The sequence below is a fragment of the Bufo gargarizans genome, chromosome 7 (genome assembly GCF_014858855.1).
Source record: "Bufo gargarizans isolate SCDJY-AF-19 chromosome 7, ASM1485885v1, whole genome shotgun sequence".
In the NCBI taxonomy this organism is placed as follows: domain Eukaryota; kingdom Metazoa; phylum Chordata; class Amphibia; order Anura; family Bufonidae; genus Bufo; species Bufo gargarizans.
This window is the reverse complement of record NC_058086.1, coordinates 105691922-105715783: the sequence shown is the minus strand read 5'-3', so window position 1 is coordinate 105715783 and position 23862 is coordinate 105691922. Positions and strand designations below refer to the sequence as shown.

General features: G+C 42.4%; 1 protein-coding gene across 2 annotated transcripts in view; it reads left to right on the top strand.

Annotated features, from left to right (window-relative positions):
• Nucleotides 1–23862, top strand: part of ATF6 (activating transcription factor 6) — a 313452-nt gene that overhangs the window by 222849 nt on the left and 66741 nt on the right. For both annotated transcript variants that reach the window (XM_044302165.1, XM_044302164.1), the window contains one exon: nucleotides 4197–4281. In XM_044302165.1, the coding sequence (XP_044158100.1) occupies nucleotides 4197–4281 (85 nt within the window). The remainder of the gene's footprint in view (nucleotides 1–4196; nucleotides 4282–23862) is intronic.

Below are 23862 nucleotides of genomic sequence, written 5' to 3'. Positions count from 1 at the left end.
GCGATCAAAAAGGCGTATGCCCCCTAAAATAGTACCAACCAGTCACCTCATCCCGCAAAAAATGTGATCCTACCTAAGACAATCGTTTAAAAAATAAAAAAGCTTATGGCTCTCAGACTATGAAGACACTAAAACCATAATTTATTTTTGTTTCAATATTGTGTTTCATTATTGTGTAAAACTTAAATAAATTAGAAAAATTATACATATTAGGTATTGCCACATCCCGTAACAATCTGTTCTATTAAAATATCACATGACCTAACCGCTCAGGTGAACGCTGTAAAAATAAATAAATCAAAACTGTGCTAAAACAACCAATTTTTTAGTCACCTTGCCGCATAAAGTGTAATAATGAATGATTAAAAAAACATATCTACCCAAAAATGGTACCAATAAAAACACCAACTCTTCCTGCAAAAAACGAGCCCCTGCACAATACGATTGGCAGAAACATTTAAAAAAAAAAATGGTGTTCAGAAAATGGAAACACAAACATAATAAAAGAAAGCTTTATTATGTAAAACTGAAACAAAGAAAGTAGACATATTTGATATCATTGTGTCCATAACAAAATGCTCTATAAAAATAGCACATGGTCTACCCTGTCAGATGAATGTTGTAAAAAATAAAAACCGTGCCAAAGCAGCAATTTTTTTGTTACCTTGCCTCACAAAAAATGTAATATAGAGCAATTCAAAATCATATGTACCCCAAAATAGTACCAATAAAACTGGCACCTTATTCCCTAGTTTCCAAAATGAGGTCACTTTTTGGAGTTTCTACTGTTAGGGTGCATCAGGGAGGCTTCAAATGGGACATGGCATCTAAAAACCAGTTCAGCAAAATCTGCCTTCCAAAAACCATATGGCGCTCCTTTTCTTCTGCACCCTGCTGTGTGCCCTAACATCAGTTTACGACCACATGTGGGGTGTTTCTGTAAACTGCAGAATCATAGTATTAAACAATGAGTTTTGTTTGGCTGTTAACCTTCAATGTGTTAAAGAAAAAAATTGATTTAAATTGAAAATCTGCCAAAAAAGTGAAATTTAGAAATGTAATCTCCATTTTCCTTTAATTCTTGTGGAACACCTATAGGGGGTTAACAAAGTTTGTAAAATCAGTTTTGAGTAACTTGAGGGGTCTAGTTTCTACAGTGGGGTAATTTATGGGGGGGGAGATTTCACTATGTAAGTCGCACAAAGTGACTTCCTACATGAACTGGTCCTTTAAAAAGTGGGTTTTGAAAATTTTCTTAAAAATTTTAAGAATTGCTTCTAAAATTCTAAGCCTTTTAAAAAATGACATTTCCAAAATTATGCCAAAAGTGGAGAAATAGATTTTTTTTTTTTTAATTGTTCCAAAAGAGTTCCAAAGTTATTACCACATAAAGTGACACATATCAGATTTGCAAAATTAAGCTCTTTCAGCAATGGGCTAAATGGCCCGGATGTGAAGTGGTTAAAGATGGATTAAAGGGGTATTTCCATTTTGAACATTAATGCCTGATAGGTGGGAGTCCCACCTCTGGGTCCCACACCTATACTTCGAACGGAGCCTGCAAAGCCTCCTAGCGATTTGCCCCCAATGTCCAAGATGGGAATACCCCTTTAAGCTTAGATAGGCTGACTAGACCTGCACCAGAATTATCACAGTGGCTCAGGCTGGATGATAAATCTGGTGCAGGGATAGACATGTCTCTCTGACTATATACCAACTATTAGTTGGCTTAGTTTTAGACAGATTTTATGCCAGAAGAAACCTCTTTTCCTGTGATGGCCACCACCTTCTCATACGCCCTGCCCCCTTGTTGAGCATGTTGGGGGGAATAAATTTAGAAATCCCTCTTTTCTAGACACATTTTTAGCACAGACACATTAGTAAACCTGCACCATTGTGTGTAGTTGTAGCACAAAAACATTTACTTCAGTGGGTGCAGAACAGCTGGATTGTAGTGTTGGATCCCCACTGAACAGATATTGATGCCTATCCTAAGGATATTCAGTGCCTTGAAAAAGTATTCATCCCCTAGACTTCGTGTTTTGGTGCCTCACAACCTGGAATTAACATGGATTGTTTGAGGATTTGCATCATTTAATTTACAGAACATGCCCACAACTTTGAAGATTTTTTATTTTTATTTTTAATTGTGAAGCAAACAACAAATAGGACAAAATAATAGAAAAAGTAAATGTGCATAATTATTCACCCCCCCCCCCCCCCCCCCAAGTCAGTTCTTTTGTAGAGCCACCTTTTGCGGCAATCACAGCTCCAAGTCGCTTTGGATAAGTCTCTATGAGCTTGCCACATCTTAGCACTGGGATTTTTGACCATTCCTCCTTGCAAAACTGCTCCAGTTCCTTTAAAGGGGTTGTCCGGGTTCAGAGCTGAACCCGGACATACCCTTATTTTCACCCCGGCAGCCCCCCTGAGCCTAGCATCGGAGCATCTCATGCTCGGATGCGCTCCCGTGCCCTGCGCTAGATCGCGCAGGGCACAGGCTCTTGTGTTTTCAATAACACACTGCCGGGCGGTAACTTCCGCCCAGCAGTGTGTTCGGTGACGTCACCGGCTCTGAGGGGCGGGCTTTAGCTCTGCCCTAGCCGTTTTACTGGCTAGGGCAGAGCCAAATCCCGCCCATCAGTGCCGGTGACGTCACCGGGCTGCCTGTCAGCCCCATAGAGAGCCCGGTATGTCACCGGAACTCAGAAAAATGCCTTTGCCCTGCGCGATTTAGCGCAGGGCAAAGGAGAGCATCGGAGCATGAACTGCTCCCATGCTCATGTCAGGGGGGCTGCCGGGGTGACAATGGAGGGATGTCCAGGTTCAGCTCTGAACCTGGACAACCCCTTTAAGTTAGATGGTTTGCTCTTGTGAACAGCAATCTTTAAGTCTGACCACAGATTTTCTATTGGATTGAGATCTAGGCTTTGACTAGGCTATTGCAACACATTTACATGTTTTCCCTTAAACCACTCAAGTGTTGTTTAGGTGTGTGTTTGGGGTCATTGTCCTGCTGCAAGGTGAACCTCCTTCCTAGCCTCAAATCATGCACAAAATGGTACAGGTTTTGCTCAAGAATATCCCTGTATTTAGCACCATCCATCTTTCCCTCAACTCTGACCAGTTTCCCAGTCCCGGCTGCTGAAAAACATCCCCACAACATGATGCTGCCACCACCATGTTTCACTGTGGAGATGGTGTTCTTTGGGTGATGTGATCTGTTGGGATTGTGCCAGATGTAGCATTTTCTTTGGCCGAAAAGTTCAATTTTAGTCTCATCAGACCAGAGCACCTTCCTCCATACATTTTGGGAGTCTCCCACATGCCTTTTCGCAAACTCACAACGTGCCTTCTTGTTTTTTTGCTGAAAGTAATGGCTTTCTTCTGGCCACTCTGCAATAAAGCCCAACTCTATGGAGCGTACGGCTTATTGTCGTCCTATGTTCAGGTACTCCAGTCTCTGCTGTGGAACTCTGCAGCTCCTCCAGGGTTACCTTGGGTCTCTGTGCTGCCTCTCTGATTAATGCCCTCCTTTCCCTGTCTGTGAGTTTTGGTGGGCAGTCGTCTTTTGGCAGGTTTCCTGTTGTGCCTTGTTCTTTCCATTAGATTTGATGGTGCTCCTGGGGATCATCAAAGATTTGGATATTATTATTTTTTTTATAACCTAATCCTGTCTTGTACTTCTCAACAACATTGTCCCTTACTTGTTTGGATAGTTCCTTGGTCTTCATGGCAGTGTTTGGTTAGTGGTGCCTCTTGCTTAGGTGTTGTAGCCTCTGGGGCCTTTCAAAAAGGGTGTGTATATGTAACACTTAGATTGCACACAGTTGAACATCATTTCACTAATTATGTGACTACTGAAGGTAATTGGTTGCACTAGAGTTTTTTATGGTCTTCCTAACAAAGGGGGGTGAATACATACGCACATGCCAATTTTCTGTTTTCTATTTCTAAACAATAGTTTAATTTATACATTCTTCTCATTTCACTTTACCAATTTAGACTATTGTGTTCTGATCCATCACATAAAATTCTGATTAACAAAACATTGATCTTAAAGCTGTAGTGTAACAAAACACAAAAAAGTCAAGGGGGTGAATACTTTTGCAAGGCATTGTAGATAAAATAAACAGAAACCCCTGTAATGTTTGTCTATAGCCATTTATATGTACAGTGTTTTTAATCTTTTGCAGGACCACTTACTACTGCCTGCCACCAGCAGAAATAAAACCAGCAGGCCAAAGATATCAATTATTTTGCCATCAACAAATGTAGATGGTAAGTAAGTTAAATGGTGCATATGGAAAAATTTACATTTTGAGGTAAACTAAGATGTTCAGAGTTGAGCATTAACCCCAATTTTTCACTAGCAACTAGAAAACATTTACAGTTGTCTGAAAATCCAGCAACCACGGCCCTGTAGCATCTGAAGAGTAGTTGAGGCTATATAAAAGGGTTTTCCAAGATTTTAGACCTGATGACCTACTCTCAGGATAGGTCATCAGTATCTGATTGGTGGGGGTCCGGCAACGGGAACCCCCGTTGATCAGCTGTTTTTAGAAGGCACCTGATGATAGGTCATCAGTTCTAAAGTCTCATAAAACTCCTTTAAAGTTAATATTTTTTTATTTTGTTTGTAATGTGAAATTGTACATTTGTATTAGGAAAAATAGCTCTAATGTGGCCCATTTCTTGCTGTCTTACATTAGCAGCGCTCCCCATCTTCTATTTATTGAACTGCAGAGATGTGCTCCAGGCTGACTGCTGCTGTCCTCACTGCCTGCGCTAAAACTAGCACTGTATAATAGGCAGGGAGACAAGTAACAGCTGTTCTACGTTGTATAGGCACAGTTATAATATACAACTGTCCCTACATAGCGTAAAACAGTTGTTACTTGTCTCCCTGCCTTCTTAATAGCGAGGGCTCACTGCTGTCTTATTTATTATCCAAGACATGTCTCAAGGCCTATTTAAAGGGTCAAACATTGACTTGTAGGATAGCTGCCTTAAAGGGCTTCTGTCACCCCACTAAAGTCATATTATTTTTTTGGGCTATTTAAATTCCTTATACTGCGACAAATGAAAATATAATGGTGTTACTTTCCTTCAGTAGTTTCTTATAAAAACAAACTTTTATAATATGTAAATTAGGTCTCTACCAGCAAGTAGGGCGTCTACTTGCTGGTACCCGCCGCAAAAAAAGCCCCCTCGTCTTGTTGATTGACAGGGCCAGCCGCGATCTCCTCCTCCTCCTGGCCCTATCAATCAACACGACGAGGGGGGCGTTATTTTTTTTGCGGCGGCTACCAGCAAGTAGACGCCCTACTTGCTGGTAAAGACCTAATTTACATATTAAAAAGTTCGTTTTTTATAAGAAACTACTGAAGGAAAGTAAGTAGCACCATTATATTTTCATTTATCGCAGTAGAAGGAATTTAAATAGCCCCCCACATATTTTTTTTTACTTTAGTGGGGTGACAGAAGCTCTTTACTCTAATGCCATTAGATTTAATCTATGATGCTGTGTACTCCTGTGCGCACGATCAGTGCCACTCCAGGTCATATGGCCCGCTTACGGAACGTATGTCTCGGAGGCAAGGCCCTTAATCAGACTTTAATGTCTCACAGCACTTTCTATATCAGCACAGTAGCAGCTTCCTTACCCACACCATACCAGGAGTCAGCCAACTACTATGTGGATTAGGTTAATTAGATGAAGTGGCTCACTGCTGTTAGTGGGTGGTACGGTGCTGCAAGCTGAAAATTGAGGACGCCCCACCTCAATGTAACAAGTGAATTAGAAAGTAGGAGAGCGAGCACCCACTCTATGGCAAATACTCCGATTTATTAATAAAAATGTCAAAAATGTTACAATAAAACAATTAATAATATCCACTATTAAAATGTTAATAACATATAATATCAAACTGGTCGACCATGTGTAAACCACTAGTTGGCATATCGCGTTGCAATAATTGATGGAGGAAAAAACATGAAATGGTGCTCCAGCGGTATCCTTGTGAATAAATTGATAAATAAGTGACAAAACAAGTTCATACAAAACCGATAATTGTGTATAAATTATCAAAGGTGAGTAACCATATCCATGATATTTCAGAAAAATCCACAGTGATGCAAAAAATGTGAGTAAAGTTTGTAAACGAAGAAATAATGATGTAATAATATAGTGAAAGAGGGGACACCTGATGGAGCCCTGCACAATCGTGCACACTTATACGTTCAAAGTCCTTCCTCTAATAATTAGAAAAAAACACATCAACCAATGTGCCGTGAACCGTATCAAATACTCCGGCCGTTAGCTGTATTAGGTATACTTTATAGTAGCAGCTGGACTTGTACCTCTGTATGGGAGATAGTCCTTCCTGATAATGCTGTATTCCAGGATCTGTGCTTTGATACGTTGTAAGAGGTGAGCTGGAGACCACGCTCTCGTACTCACTGCTTGCAGGCTCTGACAATCAAGCCCGATCTCGCAATGCTACGAGTGGGACTTCCGTCCGGTCTCTGTATTCACTCAGATGTTTTAGGGCAGTTGAATTGTCACAAGGGGTATGAAAAAACCCTATACAAACAAAGAGCTATTGGGGAAAAATGGAAGAGGATATGGTCAACCTGGGTACCATAGGTGTATTTGATAACTCCTTGAACTCTGTTCCTCTCCAAAGCAAGTCCCGAAACCCAAGAGACACATGGCAAATAGGTTGGGTTTGAGGGTTTCAATTAAGGCTACTTTCACACTAGCGTTCGGGCGGATCCGTTCAGAACGGATCCGCCCATAATAATGCAGACGGAGGCTCCGTTCAGTACGGATCCGTCTGCATTATTTTAGCAAAAAAAAGCTAAGTGTGAAAATAGCCTAGTACGGATCCGTCCAGACTTTCAATGTAAAGTCAATGGGGGACGGATCCGCTTGAAGATTGAGCCACATTGTGGCATCTTCAAACGGATCCGTCCCCATTGACTTACATTGAAAGTCCGTACGGATCCGCACGCCTCCGCACGGCCAGGCGGACACCCGAACGCTGCAAGCAGCGTTCAGCTGTCCGCCTGTCCGTGCGGAGGCGAGCGGAGCGGAGGCTGAACGCCGCCAGACTGATGCAGTCTGAGCGGATCCGCCTCCATTCAGACTGCATCAGGGCTGGACGGCTGCGTTCGGGTCCGCTCGTGAGCTCCTTCAAACGGAGCTCACGAACGGAATACCGAACGCTAGTGTGAAAGCAGCCTAATTGAAATACTTTTGATTCTCCTGTTTGAAAACTTTGTTCTCTGTGGAAATTGCACTAATAAAGATTATAAAAAATAAATAAAAAAAAGTCTCCTAGCACTTTCTAGGTCAGCACAGCAGCAGCTTCCTTACCCACACCATACCAGGAGTCAGCCAACTACTATGTGGATTACTAGACTAATGATCTGTGACTTTTTAGTGTTGTTTGGAAGGAGTGGAGGGGGGCAGTTTACATTCTGCACAGCACATGTGCCACTTTTTAACCACTTCCCGACCACCTATAGAATATAAACATTCTTGGGCGGTCGGTTAATCTCTGAATGGACGTTCTAGAATGTCCATTCAGAGATCGCAGCTGCACGCTAATCGTGCAGCTGCAGATCTGGTTGCCCGCTGTCAGTGACAGCAGGGCAACCCTTAGAGAAGGCAGGGACAGTTCCCAGGTGTCCCTGCCTTCTAGATCGCTGTATACACAGGGGCCAGGTGAGTGCAGGAGCTGTTGGATCTTTCACAGACCTCGATCAGCCCTGCACTGAGGCTGTACAGCGCTGTATACTGCTGTACAGCCTCTCTGGGGGGTGTATTTCACCTGTATGTCAGACCCAGTTACAGGAGAAATCAATAGGGAAAAAAAAAGTGAAGTTAAATGTCCGCCAGAGGTCTTGTATGACCTTATGAGGGATTAAAAGTGTAAAGAAAAAAAAATTCCCCAAGTAAGGAATTAAAAGGAATTGTTACAAATAGAAAAAATAAAATAAAATAGACATATTTGGTATTGCCGCGTCCGTGACGGTCGGCTCTATAAATATATCACATGATCTGCCCAGTCCAAAAAATACCATAAAAAATAAAAACTGTGTCAAAAAAAGCCATTTTTGTCACCGTAAATCACAAAAAGTGTAACACCAAGTGATCAAAAAGGCGTATGTCCCACAAAATGGTACCAATAAAACCATTGCCTCATTCTGCAAAAAATTAGCCCTACATAAGAAAATCGAAAAAAATAATATATATTAATATAGCTCTCAGAACATGGACATATTATTGTGTAAAACTTGAATAAGAAAAAGTATACATATTAGGTATCGCCACGTTCGTCTCTATAAAATTGGCACATGACCTAACCCCTCAGGTGAATTCTGTAAAAATAAATAAAAACTGTGCTAAAACAACCAATTTTTTTTGTTCACCTTGCCCCATAAAGCGTTATAATGAATGATCAAAAAATCATATGTACCCAAAAATAGTACCATTAAAACTGGCACCTTATCCCCTAGTTTCCAAAATGGGGTCACTTTTTGGGAGTTTCTACTGTAAGGGTGCATCAGGGGGGCTTCAAATGGGACATGGCATCTAAAAACCAGTTCAGCAAAATCTGCCTTCCAAAAACCATACAGCACTCCTTTTCTTCTGCTCCCTGCCGTGCACCCCTACATCATTTTACGACCACATGTGTGGTGTTTCTATAAACCACAGAACCGGGGTAATAAATATTGAGTTTTGTTTGGCTGTTAACCCTCGATGTGTTAAAGAAAAAAATGGATTAAAATGGAAAATCTGCCCAAAAAGTGAAATTTTTAAATTTGATCTCCATTTTCCTTTAAATCTTGTGAAACGCCTAAAGGGTTAATAAAGTTTGTAAAATCAGTTTTAAGTAACTTGAGGGGTGTAGTTTCTACAATGTGGTCATTTATGGGGATATCAACTATGTAAACCCCCCACAAAGTGACCTGAACTGGTCCTTAAAAAGTGGGTTTTGGCACTTTTCTTAAATATTTTAAGAATAGCTTCTAAAATTCTAAGCCTTCTAACGTCCTAAAAAAATAAAATGGCATTTCCAAAATGATGCCAACATAAAGTACACATATGGTACATAAATATTTTATGAGGTCTCACTTTCTGTTTTAAAAGCAGAGAAATTAATATTTAGAAAAAGGGGCAAATGGCCCGGATGTGAAGTGGTTAAACACCACCAATATACAAGAATCCTGTATACTATATATTGGGGGTAGGAGGGCTGCACAGTGTCAATTCTGTTGATGCATGCCTCAAATCATGTATAGTACTTTTTATTAAGGGGCTGCAAGTAGATGCATGCTGTACTTGATATATTACTGCATCAATAGATGCACTTTGCATTCCCCCAACCAGAGAGTACCTCTCAAATATATTTTATATTACAAATATTTTAAGGTTTATTATTGACTAGCAGAAGGACCCGGCTTTGCACAGGTATATTTCATCTATTTCATTTAATGTTTGTGTGTCATTAAAAGATATCAACACTATCCCCTTTAACAGTGTCCTCCACAACCGCCTGCCTCCTTAACAGTAACATTCGCAGCATCCTCCCCTTTAACAGTGACCCCCACAGCAGCCACCCCATTATTAGTGACCTCCACAGTACCTCGTCTCGTTAACAGTGATTTCCACAATAACCCGCCCCCTTAACAGTGAGCTCTGTTCTCTTAAAATGTGACCTCTACAGTACCCCACTCCTTAACACTGACCTCTATAGCAGACTGCCCCCTTAACTGTGACCTCCACAGTTCCCTGCTCCCTTAACAGAAACCTCCACAGCGCCCACCCCTTTCAGTGACCTCCACAGCATCCTGCCCCCTTAAGAGTGAACTTCAAAGCAGCCCGCCCCTTTAACAGTGACCTCCACAGCGGCTGCCCCTTTAACAGTGACCTCCACAGTACCTAATCTCCTAACAGTGATTTCCACAACCACCCCGTCCCCTTAACAGTGGCCTCTACAGCAATCTGTCCCTTAACACTGACCTCCCTAGCGGACCGTCCCCTTAACTGTCACCTCCACAGAAACCTGCCCCTAGGATGGCCAGAGGTCCGGTTTTAGGCCGGACAGTCCGGCTTTTAGACTCCCTATCCTCCATCCGGAGCAGGGCCTGGACGGACACAGGGATGTTCTTTCGAATAGCTCTCTCTCAGACAGCAGCACTGTGCTATCTGAGCGTGCGCTGCAGGGAGAAAGTCGCCCTCCCTCCCACCCCTGCAACTGACAGAAGTTGATTTTTACCTTCATTTTTTTAAAGCTGCAGAGTGGGAGGAGGCGTGGCTTAGCGGGACCTAGGGGTGGGGTCTTTAAGTCCATCTTTTGAGGGCGGCCTGAATGGCCACCCTACATGGCCCTGAACTGTGACCTCCACAGCACTCCGGTCCCTTAACAGTGTCATCCACAGCGCCCTGCCCCTTTAAAGCTGACCTACAGCAGTGAAGAAAAATGGCTGGGTTGTTATGGAAACCTGGTGTAAAACTGTGTGTATGTGGAGAATAAGGGCCTGCGAGCTTCTATTGGCTGATAAGGATCATGTCACCAGGCTTCTATTGGCTAATGCATTTTTTGGGAATATCTCATGCAGGGATGTCCTTTTGAACAGCTCTCTCTGACAGCAGCACTGTGCTTTCTGAGTGTGAGCTGCAGGGAGAAAGTCATCGTCCCTCCCAGACCTGCAGCTGACGGAAGTTGATTTGTACCTTAATTTTTCCATACGCCTTCCCAACAGCACTAAGCATGAAGTTACCCCGCTTCCCAGGAAAAGTAAGCAACGTGGAGAACATTCATTTAAAAGCCTTCTCCCCTTTACCTTGTCCAGTTGTTTCCTGTCCTTTGGGATCAAGTGGAGAACGGAGCGGGGGTTCTCTCCTGCTTGGACACATCACGCAGCCTTTTTCCTCTGGGTCTATCCGTTCCCCTGACTAATGGGTCAGGAGGGCTGCAGTAGGACGCCAGGATCCGGGGCGAGATACAGGCCCTTCCGGCGTCTAGGTATAAGTCCTACAAGTCGTAGGCAACCCGGGCAATATAGCACCTCCATGTGGGGCAGCTATGGAAGGAAGCCGGCATTGCGAGATTCAGGGTCCGGAGTCTCGCAAGATTTGTTCACGTAGACGCGCGCTGTACCACGTGACCAGGAAGTACTGCTTAGAATGCCAGCTGGACAGATCAATGGCACTCCTCATCTGCGTGGGTAGCATCAGTGCGTGTTGCAGCCTTGTCCCTGCCTTCTGATATGTCCGCAGACCCTCAGAAGGCCCTTAGCCCGGTAAGCCTCCTTCTTTTGGGTTATTGTTCCCGTTCTGCAATTTTGCCTATTCTACACCCGGGGGTCTGTTTCTTGGTGAAGGTTCCCTCAATATAAATTACTTCAGTGCTTCCCCTGAAGGAATATTTTTTTATTGCAGGGCATACCCAGCAAAATTGGGGAACCTTCATTAAAGAAAAAGTGTGCCATATGTAAGAAACATCTTGCCGGCCACATAAAGAAACCTCTTTGCCAGAGATGTACTGATAAGATTATGGCTGAAGAGAGGCCATCTTTAGTGGACAGCCTGAAATCTATCATTAAAGAAGAAGTCTGCTCCACCATTGAGGCCAAAATGACTGTGCTTCCTCAGGCCTCCTCTACCTACAGGTCTATTCATGGCGCTCCTCGGGATTGTGAATTTGACTTTGATAAAGAAGAGGTCTCCTCTGATTCCGACTCGGTTTTCTCAGACGATGAATCTGGTAGACCCCTGTGTTCAGTTGATGACACCGATTCGCTTCTTAGATCAATTAGGGCTACTATGAACATTGAACAATCCAAAGAACCGCAGTCAATTCAAGATGAAATGTTCAGGGGCCTGGCTGATAAGAAAAGACGTGTTTTCCCGGTCCATGAAAGCATAAAAAAATGAATTGCAGATGTAGGGCTCTTACGGGACCCAATGGATAAAAAATGTGAGTCTATTCTGAAAAAATCCTGGGAAACATGTACTTTCATGTTAAGACCCAGTATTGCTGCCACCTCCACTGCCAGAACCCTGTCGCTATGGCTATCTCAGTTAGAGGAACATCTACTTGCAGGTACTCCTAGTGAAGATATCCTGGCCTTCCTTCCAGTATTAAAGCAAGCTACTAATTTCAGATGCCTCGGCTGACATGATCAAGCTTTCCGCCAGATCAGTGGCCCTGTCAAACTCGGCCAGGAGGTCCGTTTGGCCAAGGTCCTGGTCGGGGGATAATACTTTCAAAAACAAGCTTTGTAATATTCCCTGTGAGGGGGTGGTTTTAGATGACATCTTAGACAAAGAAAGCATCTGATAGAAAGAAGTGCTTCCTGTCAGAGTCCAGGTTCTTTCAGCATCTTTGTTCCTTTTGTACCCAAAGAAAGGGCAGGCCTGACCAAAGAAAGAAAGAGAGCTCGGGTTCCTGTCAGCCATCTAGGGGCAGAGGAAGGGGTTTCCTATTTAACCCTGACAAATCCACCAAGCGACTGTGTGTTTGTATAAGGCCTCATGCACACGACCGTTGTGTGCATCCGTGGCCGTTGTGCCGTTTTCCTTTTTTTTTTCGCGGACCCATTGACTTTCAATGGGTCAGTGGAAAAATCGGAAAATGCACCGTTTTGCAGCCAAGACCGTGATCCGTGTATCCTGTCCGTCAAAAAAATATGACCTGTCCTATTTTTTTGACGGACAACGGTTCACGGACCCATTCAAGTCAATGGGTCCGTGAAAGAACACGGATGCACACAAGATTGGCATCCGTGTCCGTGATCCGTGGCCGTAGGTTTCTTTCATACAGACGGATCCGAAGATCCGTCTGCTTAAAAGTTTTTTCAGAGGTGAGTTTTCACTTCGTGAAAACTCAGATCCGGCAGTATATTCTAACACAGAGGCGTTCCCAAGGTGATGGGGACGCTTCAGGTTAGAATATACTGAAAAACTGTGTACATGACTGCCCCCTGCTGCCTGGAAGGTGCTGCCAGGCAGCAGGGGGCAGACCCCCCCCCCCCTGTAGTTAACTCATTGGTGTCCAGTGGGCCCCCCCTCCCTCCCCTGTAGTTAACTCATTGGTGTCCAGTGGGTCCCCCCTCCCTCCGCTGTAGATAACTCGTTGGTGGCCAGTGGGCCCTCTCCCCTCCCTCCTAATTAAAATCGCCCCCCCCCCCCCCTATCATTGGTGGCAGTGGAGACTACCGATCGGAGTCCCAGAGTAATCGCTGGGGCTCCGATCGGTAACCATGGCAACCGGGACGCTACTGCAGTCCCGGTTGCCATGGTTGCTTAGCAATTTGTAGAAGCTTCATACTTACCAGCGAGCTGCGATGTCTGTGACCGGCCGGGAGCTCCTCCTACTGGTAAGTGACAGGTCTGTGCTATAGGCAATGCGCCGGCAATGTCCGTGGATCCTCCAAAAATCAAGGAAGACCCACGGACGAAAAAACGGTCACGGACCTACGGACCCCGTTTTTGCGGACCGTGAAAAAAAACTGTCGTGTGCATGAGGCCTAAGTGTGCAACTTTAGATTAAGTGAAGGAGTATCTGAGAGCTAAATTATTTGTGTGCATTGCTAAGTGGCTGTATTTGACTTTATTGTACAGTCTGACTTTCTTCTGCTGCAAGGTTCATTGAAAAGCAGCTGAGAATATACTGTGATAAAAAAAAAAAAATCTTTCTCTTCTCCAGGGTGTGTAATTAGGGTGTGGCTGTCTAATTAGGAGAAGGTAAAAAGCCAGCCTTAAGGGCAGCCCAGTCCTTTGAATCCAGGGGAAGCAAAACAGGCTGGTTTTGAGAGCTCCATTTATATGAGGAATATAACGAGTTTGCGCATCGCGTGTTTGATTTAGGCTACTTTCACACTTGCGTTCAGAGCGGAGCCGTCTGACGGATCTGCTCATATAATGCAGACGGTGGCTCCGTTCAGTACGGATCCGTCTGCATTATATTGTTAAAATATTTCTAAGTGTGAAAATAGCCTCAGACGGATCCGTCCAGACTTTCAATGTAAAGTCAATGAGGGACGGATCAGTTTGAAGATTGAGCCATAGTGTGTCATCTTCAAACGGATCCGTCCCCATTGACTTACATTGTAAGTCTGGACGGATCCGCACGGCCAGGCGGACACCCGAACGCTGCAAGCAGCGTTCAAGTGTCCGCCTGCTGAGCGGAGCGGAGGCTGAACGCTGCCCGACTGATGCATTCTGAGCGGATCCGCGTCCACTCAGAATGCATTAGTGCTGGACGGAAGCGTTCGGGTCCGCTTGTGAGCCCCTTCAAACGGAGCTCACAAGCGGACACCCGAACGCTAGTGTGAAAGTAGCCTTAAGTGTGTGTTTGTATAAGTGTGCAAATTTAGATTAAGTGACTTCAGATTCAGGGACTTCAGTGAGGGACTGCAGTAAATCAGTTTCTTATTACTGCACTATATTGTATTTTTCTCTTTCTTGCGTAATCCCCATCTAGTATGTGTTCCATAATTGATAGCGCAGTCCAGTGCACATCTTGTCTGATGTATACAGTCCTGGAACAGCCGTTTGAGGGTGCATATATTTGTTAAAAATGTGAGCAAATTACCCATTTGGAATCACAAGTTGAGTATCTAAACGGGCGAGTTTCAACACTGAGAGGCGTTGACAGTTTGGAAAAGAGTTTGCTGCTCACTGAGCAAGCACTCTATGGAGTAGATGAGGGAGAGGCTGAGGAAAGTGAGGTAGCTAGCTGGGTAACAGTTAGAAAGTGGGGTAGAGGGAAGAGTGCCAGGGAGGCTAGCCCTGATCTGTCGCACTCCAATGAGGGGGATTTCGGTTCAGGGATAGCACTGCTGCAGCCGGACACTTCCTCTGACAGTCAGGGGAATGTCAGCTCCAGTAAGCAGGGGACCAGGAGAGCAGGGCAGGCCAAACAGGTGGTGGTAGTCGGAGACACTATTATTAGGGGTATAGAAAGGGCAATCTGTCACAAAGACCGTGATCGCCGTAAAGTGTGCTGTCTTCCTGGCGCTAGAGTTTGACACATCGTGGATCGGGTTGACAGACTACTGGGAGGAGCTGGAGAAGATCCAGCGGTCATGGTCCGTATCAGAACCAATGACAAAGTTAGAGGAAGGTGGAGAGTCCTTAAAAATGATTTTAGGGATTTAGGTGAAAAGCTTAGGGCAAGGACCACAAAGGTAGTGTTTTCCAAAATACTTCTTGTACCACGAGCCACACAAGAAAGGCAGCGGGAGATTAGGGAGGTTAACAAGTGGCTCAAGAACTAGTGTAGGAAGGAGGGGTTTGGGTTCCTGGAGAACTGGGCTGACTTCTCTCTCGGCTACAGGCTGTATCGTAGGGATGGGCCGCACCTCAATGGGGAAGGGGCAGCTGTGTTGGGGGAGAAGATGGCTAGAAGGTTGGAGGAGTGTTTAAACTAGGGACTGTGGGGGAGGGTAATTACGTTATAGGATGGGAAGATAGTGCAGATAGAGACCAGGTGCAAAGTAGTAGGACTAGGGGGAGGAATGGGAGGAATGGGAGGAGGGACTAGAACAGTTTAGAAGGAAAGGTGTAGGGTAAAAATATTTACATAAGCCTCTTTATTGTATGTATACTAATGCCAGAAGCCTGACTAATAAAACTGGGGAACTGGTGATGTGTGAGGAGGACTTTGACATAGTGGGTATAACTGAGACATGGCTGGGTAATTACTATGACTGGGCAGTCAATGTACAAGGTTACAGCCTGTTTAGAAAGGATTGTCAAAACCAGACAGAGAGCGGGGTCTACCTTTTATGTAAAGTCCCGTCTAAAGCCCATAGTCCGAGAAGATATAAGTGAGGGACCTGAACATGTGGAGTCACTGTGGGTTGAAATACATGGAGGCAAAAATAATAATAAATTACTAATAGGAGTTTATTATAAACCACCTAATATACCAGAGTCCACAGAAAATTTACTACCAAACAAGATAGACGAGGCAGCAAATCATAATGATGTGGGTATTATGGGGGACTTCAACTACCCAGATATAGACTGGGAAACTGAAAGCTGTAAATCTCATAAAGGAAACAGGTTCTTGGCAATAACCAAAGACAATTACCTTACCCAACTGGTTCAGGACCCGACTAGAGGGACGGCCATACTGGACTTGGTATTAACCAATAGACCTGACGACACAACAGATGTGCAGGTCGGGGGACACCTGGGAAATAGTGACCATAAAGTAATAATCTCCCAATTATCCTTCAAACAAGCATTTTTACAGGGAGGAACAAAAATACTAAACTCCAAAAAAGCCAAATATAGCCAACTAAGAGAGGCCATAAGCCTAACTAACTGGGACAAAGTCCTCAAAAATAAAGATATCGCCACAAAATTGGATATTTTTAAAAGCATCCTGAAATCTAATTGTGATTAGATTTATCTAATGATAAATAGAACTGTAAAGAAAGCAATGAATGACAAAAAGAAAGCATTTAAATCACTAAAACAGGAGGGTAGCAAGGAAGCACTGAAAAACTATAAAGTAAAAAATAGAACATGTAAAAAACAAATAAAAGCCGCCAAACTAGAGCCCGAGAGATTAATTGCCAAAGAGAGCAAAACTAACCCTAAAATGTTTTTCAATTATATAAATGGTAAAAAGTTTAAATCTGAAGGTGTCGGCCCCCTACAGAGCAATGAGGGGGACGTTACAGAGAGCGACGAGGAGAAAGCAAAGCTAGTAAATACTTTTCTCTACTGTATTCACTGAAGAAAATAAACTGTAAGATGAAATGCAGAATGTAAAAGTTAATTCCCTATTAAAAGTGACCTGTCTGACCCGGGAAGAAGTACAACAGCGACTTAAAAAGATTAAAATAGACAAATTGCCAGGACCAGATGGCATACACCCCAGTATCCTAAGAGAATTAAGTAATGTCATAGCCAGACCCTTATTTCTGATATTTACAGATTCTATACTAACAAATGTGGTGCCAATATTCAAAAAGGGAGCAAAAACAGACCCCGGAAATTATAGGCCGGTAAGTTTAACATCTTTTGTGGGTAAACTGTTTGAAGGTTTTCTAAAAGATGCTATCTTGGATTATCTCAATGAAAACAAGCAAATAACATCATATCAGCATGGCTTCATGAGGGATTGGTCATGCCAAACTAATTTGATCAGTTAATATGAGGAGGTAAGTTCTAGACTTGACAGTGGTGAATCGATGGATGTCATATATCTGGACTTCTCCAAAGCATTTGACACTGTACCACATAAAAGTTTAGTATAAAAAATGAGAATGCTCCGACTGGGAGAAAACGTCTGTATGTGGGTAAGTAACTGGCTCAATGATAGAAAACAGAGGGTGGTTATTTATTTATTTATTTTTATAAATTAGTCTTTATTATTTTTACACATTTCATACAATCTTCAAAAGTCCCTTAAATTGTATTACATTCTAAAACAACATATATACAGTTTTCATATTACCTACCCACATTTCCCTGCTGCCTCCCCCCCATAAGAAAAATAAAATATTTATCTTTTTCCCCCCCTTCCCCCGCCCCCCTCATCTCCAATCACTTAACCATCTCTGCCATATTCCAGTAAATCTAATTATTATTATTTTTTGTAGATACCAGATGAAATTTCTCTTTGACAAGCGAGACTCTAACCAGGTTCTCCCATTCCTTGACCATAGGTACCACACTATCTCCCCAGTGTCCAATGATGCACCTCCTAGCCTGAAATAGGAGTTTAGAGGCTATGACCCGATGTTTAGAATTATTTCTCTTATCCATCACCCCCAAAATACATAATTCAAACTCCATAGGAGCACTAAACCCATGATATGCCTCTATTCTTTCATTTACCTTCCGCCAGAATTCTTGTATCTTTATACATGTCCAAAGTATATGCACATCATCCACACCTATCTGTCCACATTTTTTACAGCTGAATTCTTTAGATATATAATATTTCATAAGACTCTTAGGAGAGTAGTATAGTCGATATAGTATTTTAAATTAAGTGATCCTATGAGAGAAGTTGTTTGACACCCAAATTTTAGCCTGTATCACCCTCTCCCAAAACTCTTCCTGTTAAAACTTAAGAACATCCTGCCATTTATGCATTAGACAATTAATTGCTCTTTTTTCTGTCTTTTGATGTAGCAGGCATTCATATATCCTAGACACCAGTTTTTTTTCCTACTGTTAATTTAGAAATATTAGCTAAAGGGCGTGAGAAAGTAATCTTTTGTGTTCCCCTTCCCAATGACACACGTAAAGCTTATTTCAATTGTAGGTAAAAGAAGCTCGTGCCTTTATCCCCAATTTCACCCTTGTTTTTGAGATCTAAGTATGTGATTATATCTCCCTCCTTCCATTCTTGGCCCAATCTAAAGATTCCATATTTCCACCAGATTTCCTGTTCAATTAACTTGAGTTCTATAAGTTGAGTATTATGCCACAGTAAGGTATCTGTATGAAATCTAGTCTGTGGCCATAGTTCTCTTACCTCTTTCCAGATTTTAGCCCACAACCCAAATAGCAGTATTTTACTAGTTTGCTGTTGTGACAAAATGCCAGCTTCCACCATTTGGAAGCTGCTGCAGTTGTCCAACTTTTTATTAATCCCTGCTATCATGATCTTATATCTTTGTGAATTGCTCCATATTTACATATTTCTAATATGGCCAGAGGAGAAATAAAGTTCCAAATCCGTAACCGACAGACCACCCTCTCTCTCCCGAAATATTATGCAATATTTGTGCTCTTATCCGCGTTTTTTTACCTCGCCATATCAAATCCGCCAGAAGTGAAGCTATTTTTTGGAAAATTCTTTTGGGGGATTCATACAGGCGCATTCCACATAATGTAATTCAAGGAAGGTAAAATGCACATTTTTACCAGTGAAATATGTCCTGCCATTGAAATTTTTTCCATACCTCTATTTTCTTCCTAATTTCCTGTATTTTAGGAAGCACATTCAACTAGACATAGTCATTAGAGTTAGGGGTTATCTGAATTCCTAAATATTTTACGGGTTCATCTGTTCTCTTAATTTCCAATGATCCCGGTATTAAAATTGTTCAGAGGATCAATTGGGATGCAGGCCGATTTGGACCAGGTAATGTTAAGTCCAGCATATTTGCTATAATCCTCAAATATCTGAAAAATCCTAGCAAGTAATCCATGGGAACCCACAAACGGCATAATATCATGTTCATATAAGGTGATTTTTTTTTTTCTTCATGAGATCCAAACCTGAAACTCACAATTCCTTTATGTTGCCTAATCATGTCGGCTAAGGGTTCCATAACTAAAGCAAATAGCAGGGGGGAAAGGGGGCATCCCTGTCTGACCCCCCTGCCAATAGCTATGTTGTCAGAATATTCTCCAATCACCCTTGCAGAAATTTCAGTATATAACAACTTAATCCAAGAAACAAATATATTGCCAAATCCCATTTTCTTCAATGTTGCCATTAAAAAGGGCCATTCTATAGTGTCAGACGCTTTTGAGGTATCTATAGTTAGAATCATTTGCTCTCCCCTATTTGTGGGTTCCACTTGGATATTCATAAAGTATCTCATAATATTTTCGGTTGTAGTTTTCCCCGACATGAAACCCGACTGATCCTCAAGAACTAATGTGGACATTACCCCCCTAAGTCTGGCTGCTAAAGTCTGTGCTAGTATTTTATTATCAGTTTTGATGAATGAAATGGGGCGGTATAAATCCGGTGAGATAGGTTTCAAAATAAGTTTGATTAGGGCTTCCCTCAAGGAGTCTGGCAATCTTCCCTTCTCCCTCGAGGCAGCCCACATTTTAAGTAATTTCGGAATCAGTATTTCTCTGTATTGCTCATAAACTTCAAACGGAATGCCGCCTATACCTGGGGTCTTATTCTTAGTTATCTTTAATAATATTTTATCCATTCAAGGGGAATTTCCAAACTTTCCCTTTGATCTCGAGTTAATGAGGTAACAATAGTTTTATCCAGAAACTGTTGTATTTGTGCCATATTTACCTTTATTTTACTACTATATATATCCTCGAAGTATTCCTTAAGCAGGTCTACTATAGCCGTTTGTTCCACAGTTTTATGACCCCGTTTATCTACTAAGCAATGGATGTATTTACCCCTGTATATGTGCGTGGATGTAATTATCCCTAACATAACTTTCTTTTTGTTTTTCCACCAGCAGAAGCAGTTCATTTTCCATTTTAGTAACAATGTCTATCCATTCTTTGTAATTTTGCTCTATGGGGTCTTTAACATATTTTTTTTCGTACCTTTCTTCCTCTTTTTCATTCATTTTGACATTCTCTCTCTTAAGGTAGATTCTAAAAAGTTTGCTCCTTGTTTTATTGGACCATATAAGATCACGGAGGTGATTAACCCGGTATCATTTTGGTTGGAGCTGCCCGAGTCATTCCACATGCTCCTAGACTTCGAAATTTCATTTAGAACACCCTGAAAGACCATCGCCTGAAATCTTGGGTCTGGTGGCCCCTCGTAAAAGGAAGGGTACTGTAATGGGGTGCCGAAGGCGCACTTGGTCTCCCATCAGCCACAGACCTGCTGCTTAGCTTCGGGAGCAATGATCTGTGTTTGATCTCGTTCCCAGGGTGGCTTTGCTAGCTGGGAGGCTCCCTGCTCCTAGGTCTGCCTTGAGCGCCGAGCTGATCACTTGGTGCTCGACTGGTCGGTCATGTGACGCTGGCCATGTCACATGACCCTCACTCCCCACTATAAATACAGGCAGCCTGCTGGCCACAGGTTGCCTGTTAATTTAGGTTCCTGGTGTTTGTTGGATACCTGTATACTTACCTGATCCTGTTCCCTAACGATCCTTTGCCTGTTCTTCCCGCACGTATCCTAAGTTAGGGACTGCCATCCAGTTGTCCCATGAGGCAAGTAGGCAGGGCTAGGGGTGAGGGTGGAGCGCAGTGGTCACTATCCTCCCCCTATGTGTGTGTGTGTGTGACCGTTTCACTCCTGCTCTCCCCTCCCTCTGCTGATGATTGACAGTCTTCTCCTTACTTTTCTCTCTAGGAATGAACTGCCAATAATCAGCAGATGGGCGGAGAGAGCAGTAGCTTAAGTATAACCCTTTCTCTTCTCAGGTAGATTTGATTATTTTCAAGGCCTGTGCTGCAATGATTATGAAGTGACACACTGCTGAAATCAGTGCATCTGTCACTACATTATGCTGTCCTCCGTGAGTTCATAATAAAATTGACAGATTCCCTTTAATTTAAATAAAATATGTCTGCTTCCACCTGAAAAAAAAGCTGTAAAGTCATGGCTACTAGGAGTCTCACTGCCATCTAATTTGCAGTCCACTGCCTGTTGTCAGGCAAGATCCAACCTTTGTAATAGAGCCAGAGAAGACAGCAGAGAGGAATTTGGGGGTGTGCCAGAGCTAGCGGAGATTGTGAGCCTGATAAAAGAATTGCTTCTACACTGCTTCTGATTTCACAGGAGCCTCCTGTTTTCTGCAATTGTGATCCCTCCCTCCTTATCTGTTCTGTGAGCTCCAGAGCTGAAAACAAACATAGTGGAAAGTAAGGGAAAGAACTTCACAAGCAGTACAATGCTGGCAGATTCCAGAGAAGGGAGATGATCCTGCTTGTGAGAGAAATGCATCTAGCTGTGCAGCCTAAGAGGGGAATAATTAGGCTGAAAAAGACATTAGTGGTGCCTAAAAAGACCTGTTCCTTCACAATTATGATTGCACAAGAAGCACAGCCTTTATGTAAACGTTTTATGAAAACTCGGGCACGCGTTAAAGTGAAGCTCATTTGATTTCAAATGCGTATCGGAATAACCCTTACAATAAGCTATGGTCTCCAGTAATTTAACGTTAAACAATATAAAATAAAATTTTAAAAAATTGATAATAAAAAGTAATGTCAGAATTGCGTATTTATGCATTACAGAATTATTCAAAAATAATATCCCTATATCTACTATTCCGCTCTTTTCTCATGCTCATGTTATAATATTCTGCTGTGCAGATCAGGTCAAGTACCTGATATACGAAGGCCATGGAAGCAGACTTTTGAACACATGTATATTAGAAAATTATATGAATTCATATTATATATACGAACACTGCACATGAAGATTGAGTTGACAGTCACCCTCTCATATAGAAGTACATGAGTCATCTTCAAATGAATAGTTAATATAGTCCTTGTGGCTCCTACAAAGCATATCACTGAATGGTTTTAGCAGAGCAGAATATCAGGCAAGATGACAGCCCCCATAATTTATGTACAGAAAATAGAATAAAAAAAATCTCTTCATGCATTCCCCTTAAAACATATATACTTGCTGCCCCCAGTCACCACTATAGGAAGCATCGGCATACTGTAACGCATTGAACTTAAAGCACTTCAGCAAATGGCATTCTATCACATTATACACTGCTTGTTTCCATGGTTATGACCACCCTGCAATCCAGCAACCGTGGCCTGCTTGCACACTACTGGAAAAAGAGCCGGCCTCTCCGCTGCAGCGGTGGCCGTAACCCCTAGATATGAACAGTGTATAATGTCATGGAAAAATTAAGCCAGCAAAGGAGGCAATATGGGCAACCGCAATACATTATTAAGTGCCTCATATTAACTTTCTGTACATTATAAATGCCTGAGGTGCGACAACCCCCTTAAAAGGACCCATCTTTCATTACATCCCTGTTTTACTAAATATTTGCATTCCCCAGGAAATAACAATGCAGGAACATCTTTTTCACATAAAGGCCACATTCACATAACCATATCCATTTTGGACCCATAGAAATGAATTGGGATCATGTGCAATCTGCAAAATTGGACGCGGACCAAAACTGTGGTTATGTGTAGGGATGAGAGAATAGACTTCGAAAGAAACATCCCAAGTCGATTTGCATAAAACTTATTTCCAATACTGTACAGAGCAGGAGCTTCGTACAGTATTAGAATGTATTGGCTCCAATGAGCCAAAGTTATTACTTCGCAAAGTCTTGCGAGACTTCGCGTGTTAACTGCATAAGTTAATTTGTACTGTAGAAAACCATTTCCCAAACTGATTCGGTTCCAAATTACCACTTGGAACTGAACCCGAGTTCGGGAAATATTTTTTTACAGTACTAATTTACTTATGAAGTTATTACGTAAAGTCTTGCGAGAGACTTACTTCATCGTATCTGAACGGATCTGTTTGTATTATCTGTAACATAGGCAAGACTGATCAGTCATGAACTCCATTGAAAGTCAATGGGAGATGGATCAGTTTTCTATTGTGCCAGATTGTGTCATAAAACGAATCCGTCCCCATTGACTTACATTGTGTGCCAGGACAGATCAGTTTGGTTCAGTTTCGTCAAGCGGACAGCAAAACACTCCAGGCAGCGTTTTGGTGTCCACCTCCAGAGCGGAATGGAGACTGATCGGAGGCAAACTGATGCATTCTGAGCAGATCCTTTTCCATTCAGAATGCATTAGGGCAAAACTGATCCGTTTTGGACTGCTTGTGAGAGCCCATGACAGATCTCACAAACGGAAAGCCAAAACGTGTCTTCATTAAAAATGCTTTATGTAAAAATATTAAATGAAAAAAATGCAACATGGTAAAAAAAATTGCCAGAATGTTTATTTTTGGTCACCTGCCACAAAAAATAAAAAGTGATCAAGAAGTCGTATGTACCCCAATGGTACCAATGAAATGTACAGGGAGTGCAGAATTATTAGGCAAGTTGTATTTTTGAGGATTAATTTTATTATTGAACAACAACCATGGTCTCAATGAACCCAAAAAACTCATTAATATCAAAGCTGAATATTTTTGGAAGTAGTTTTTAGTTTGT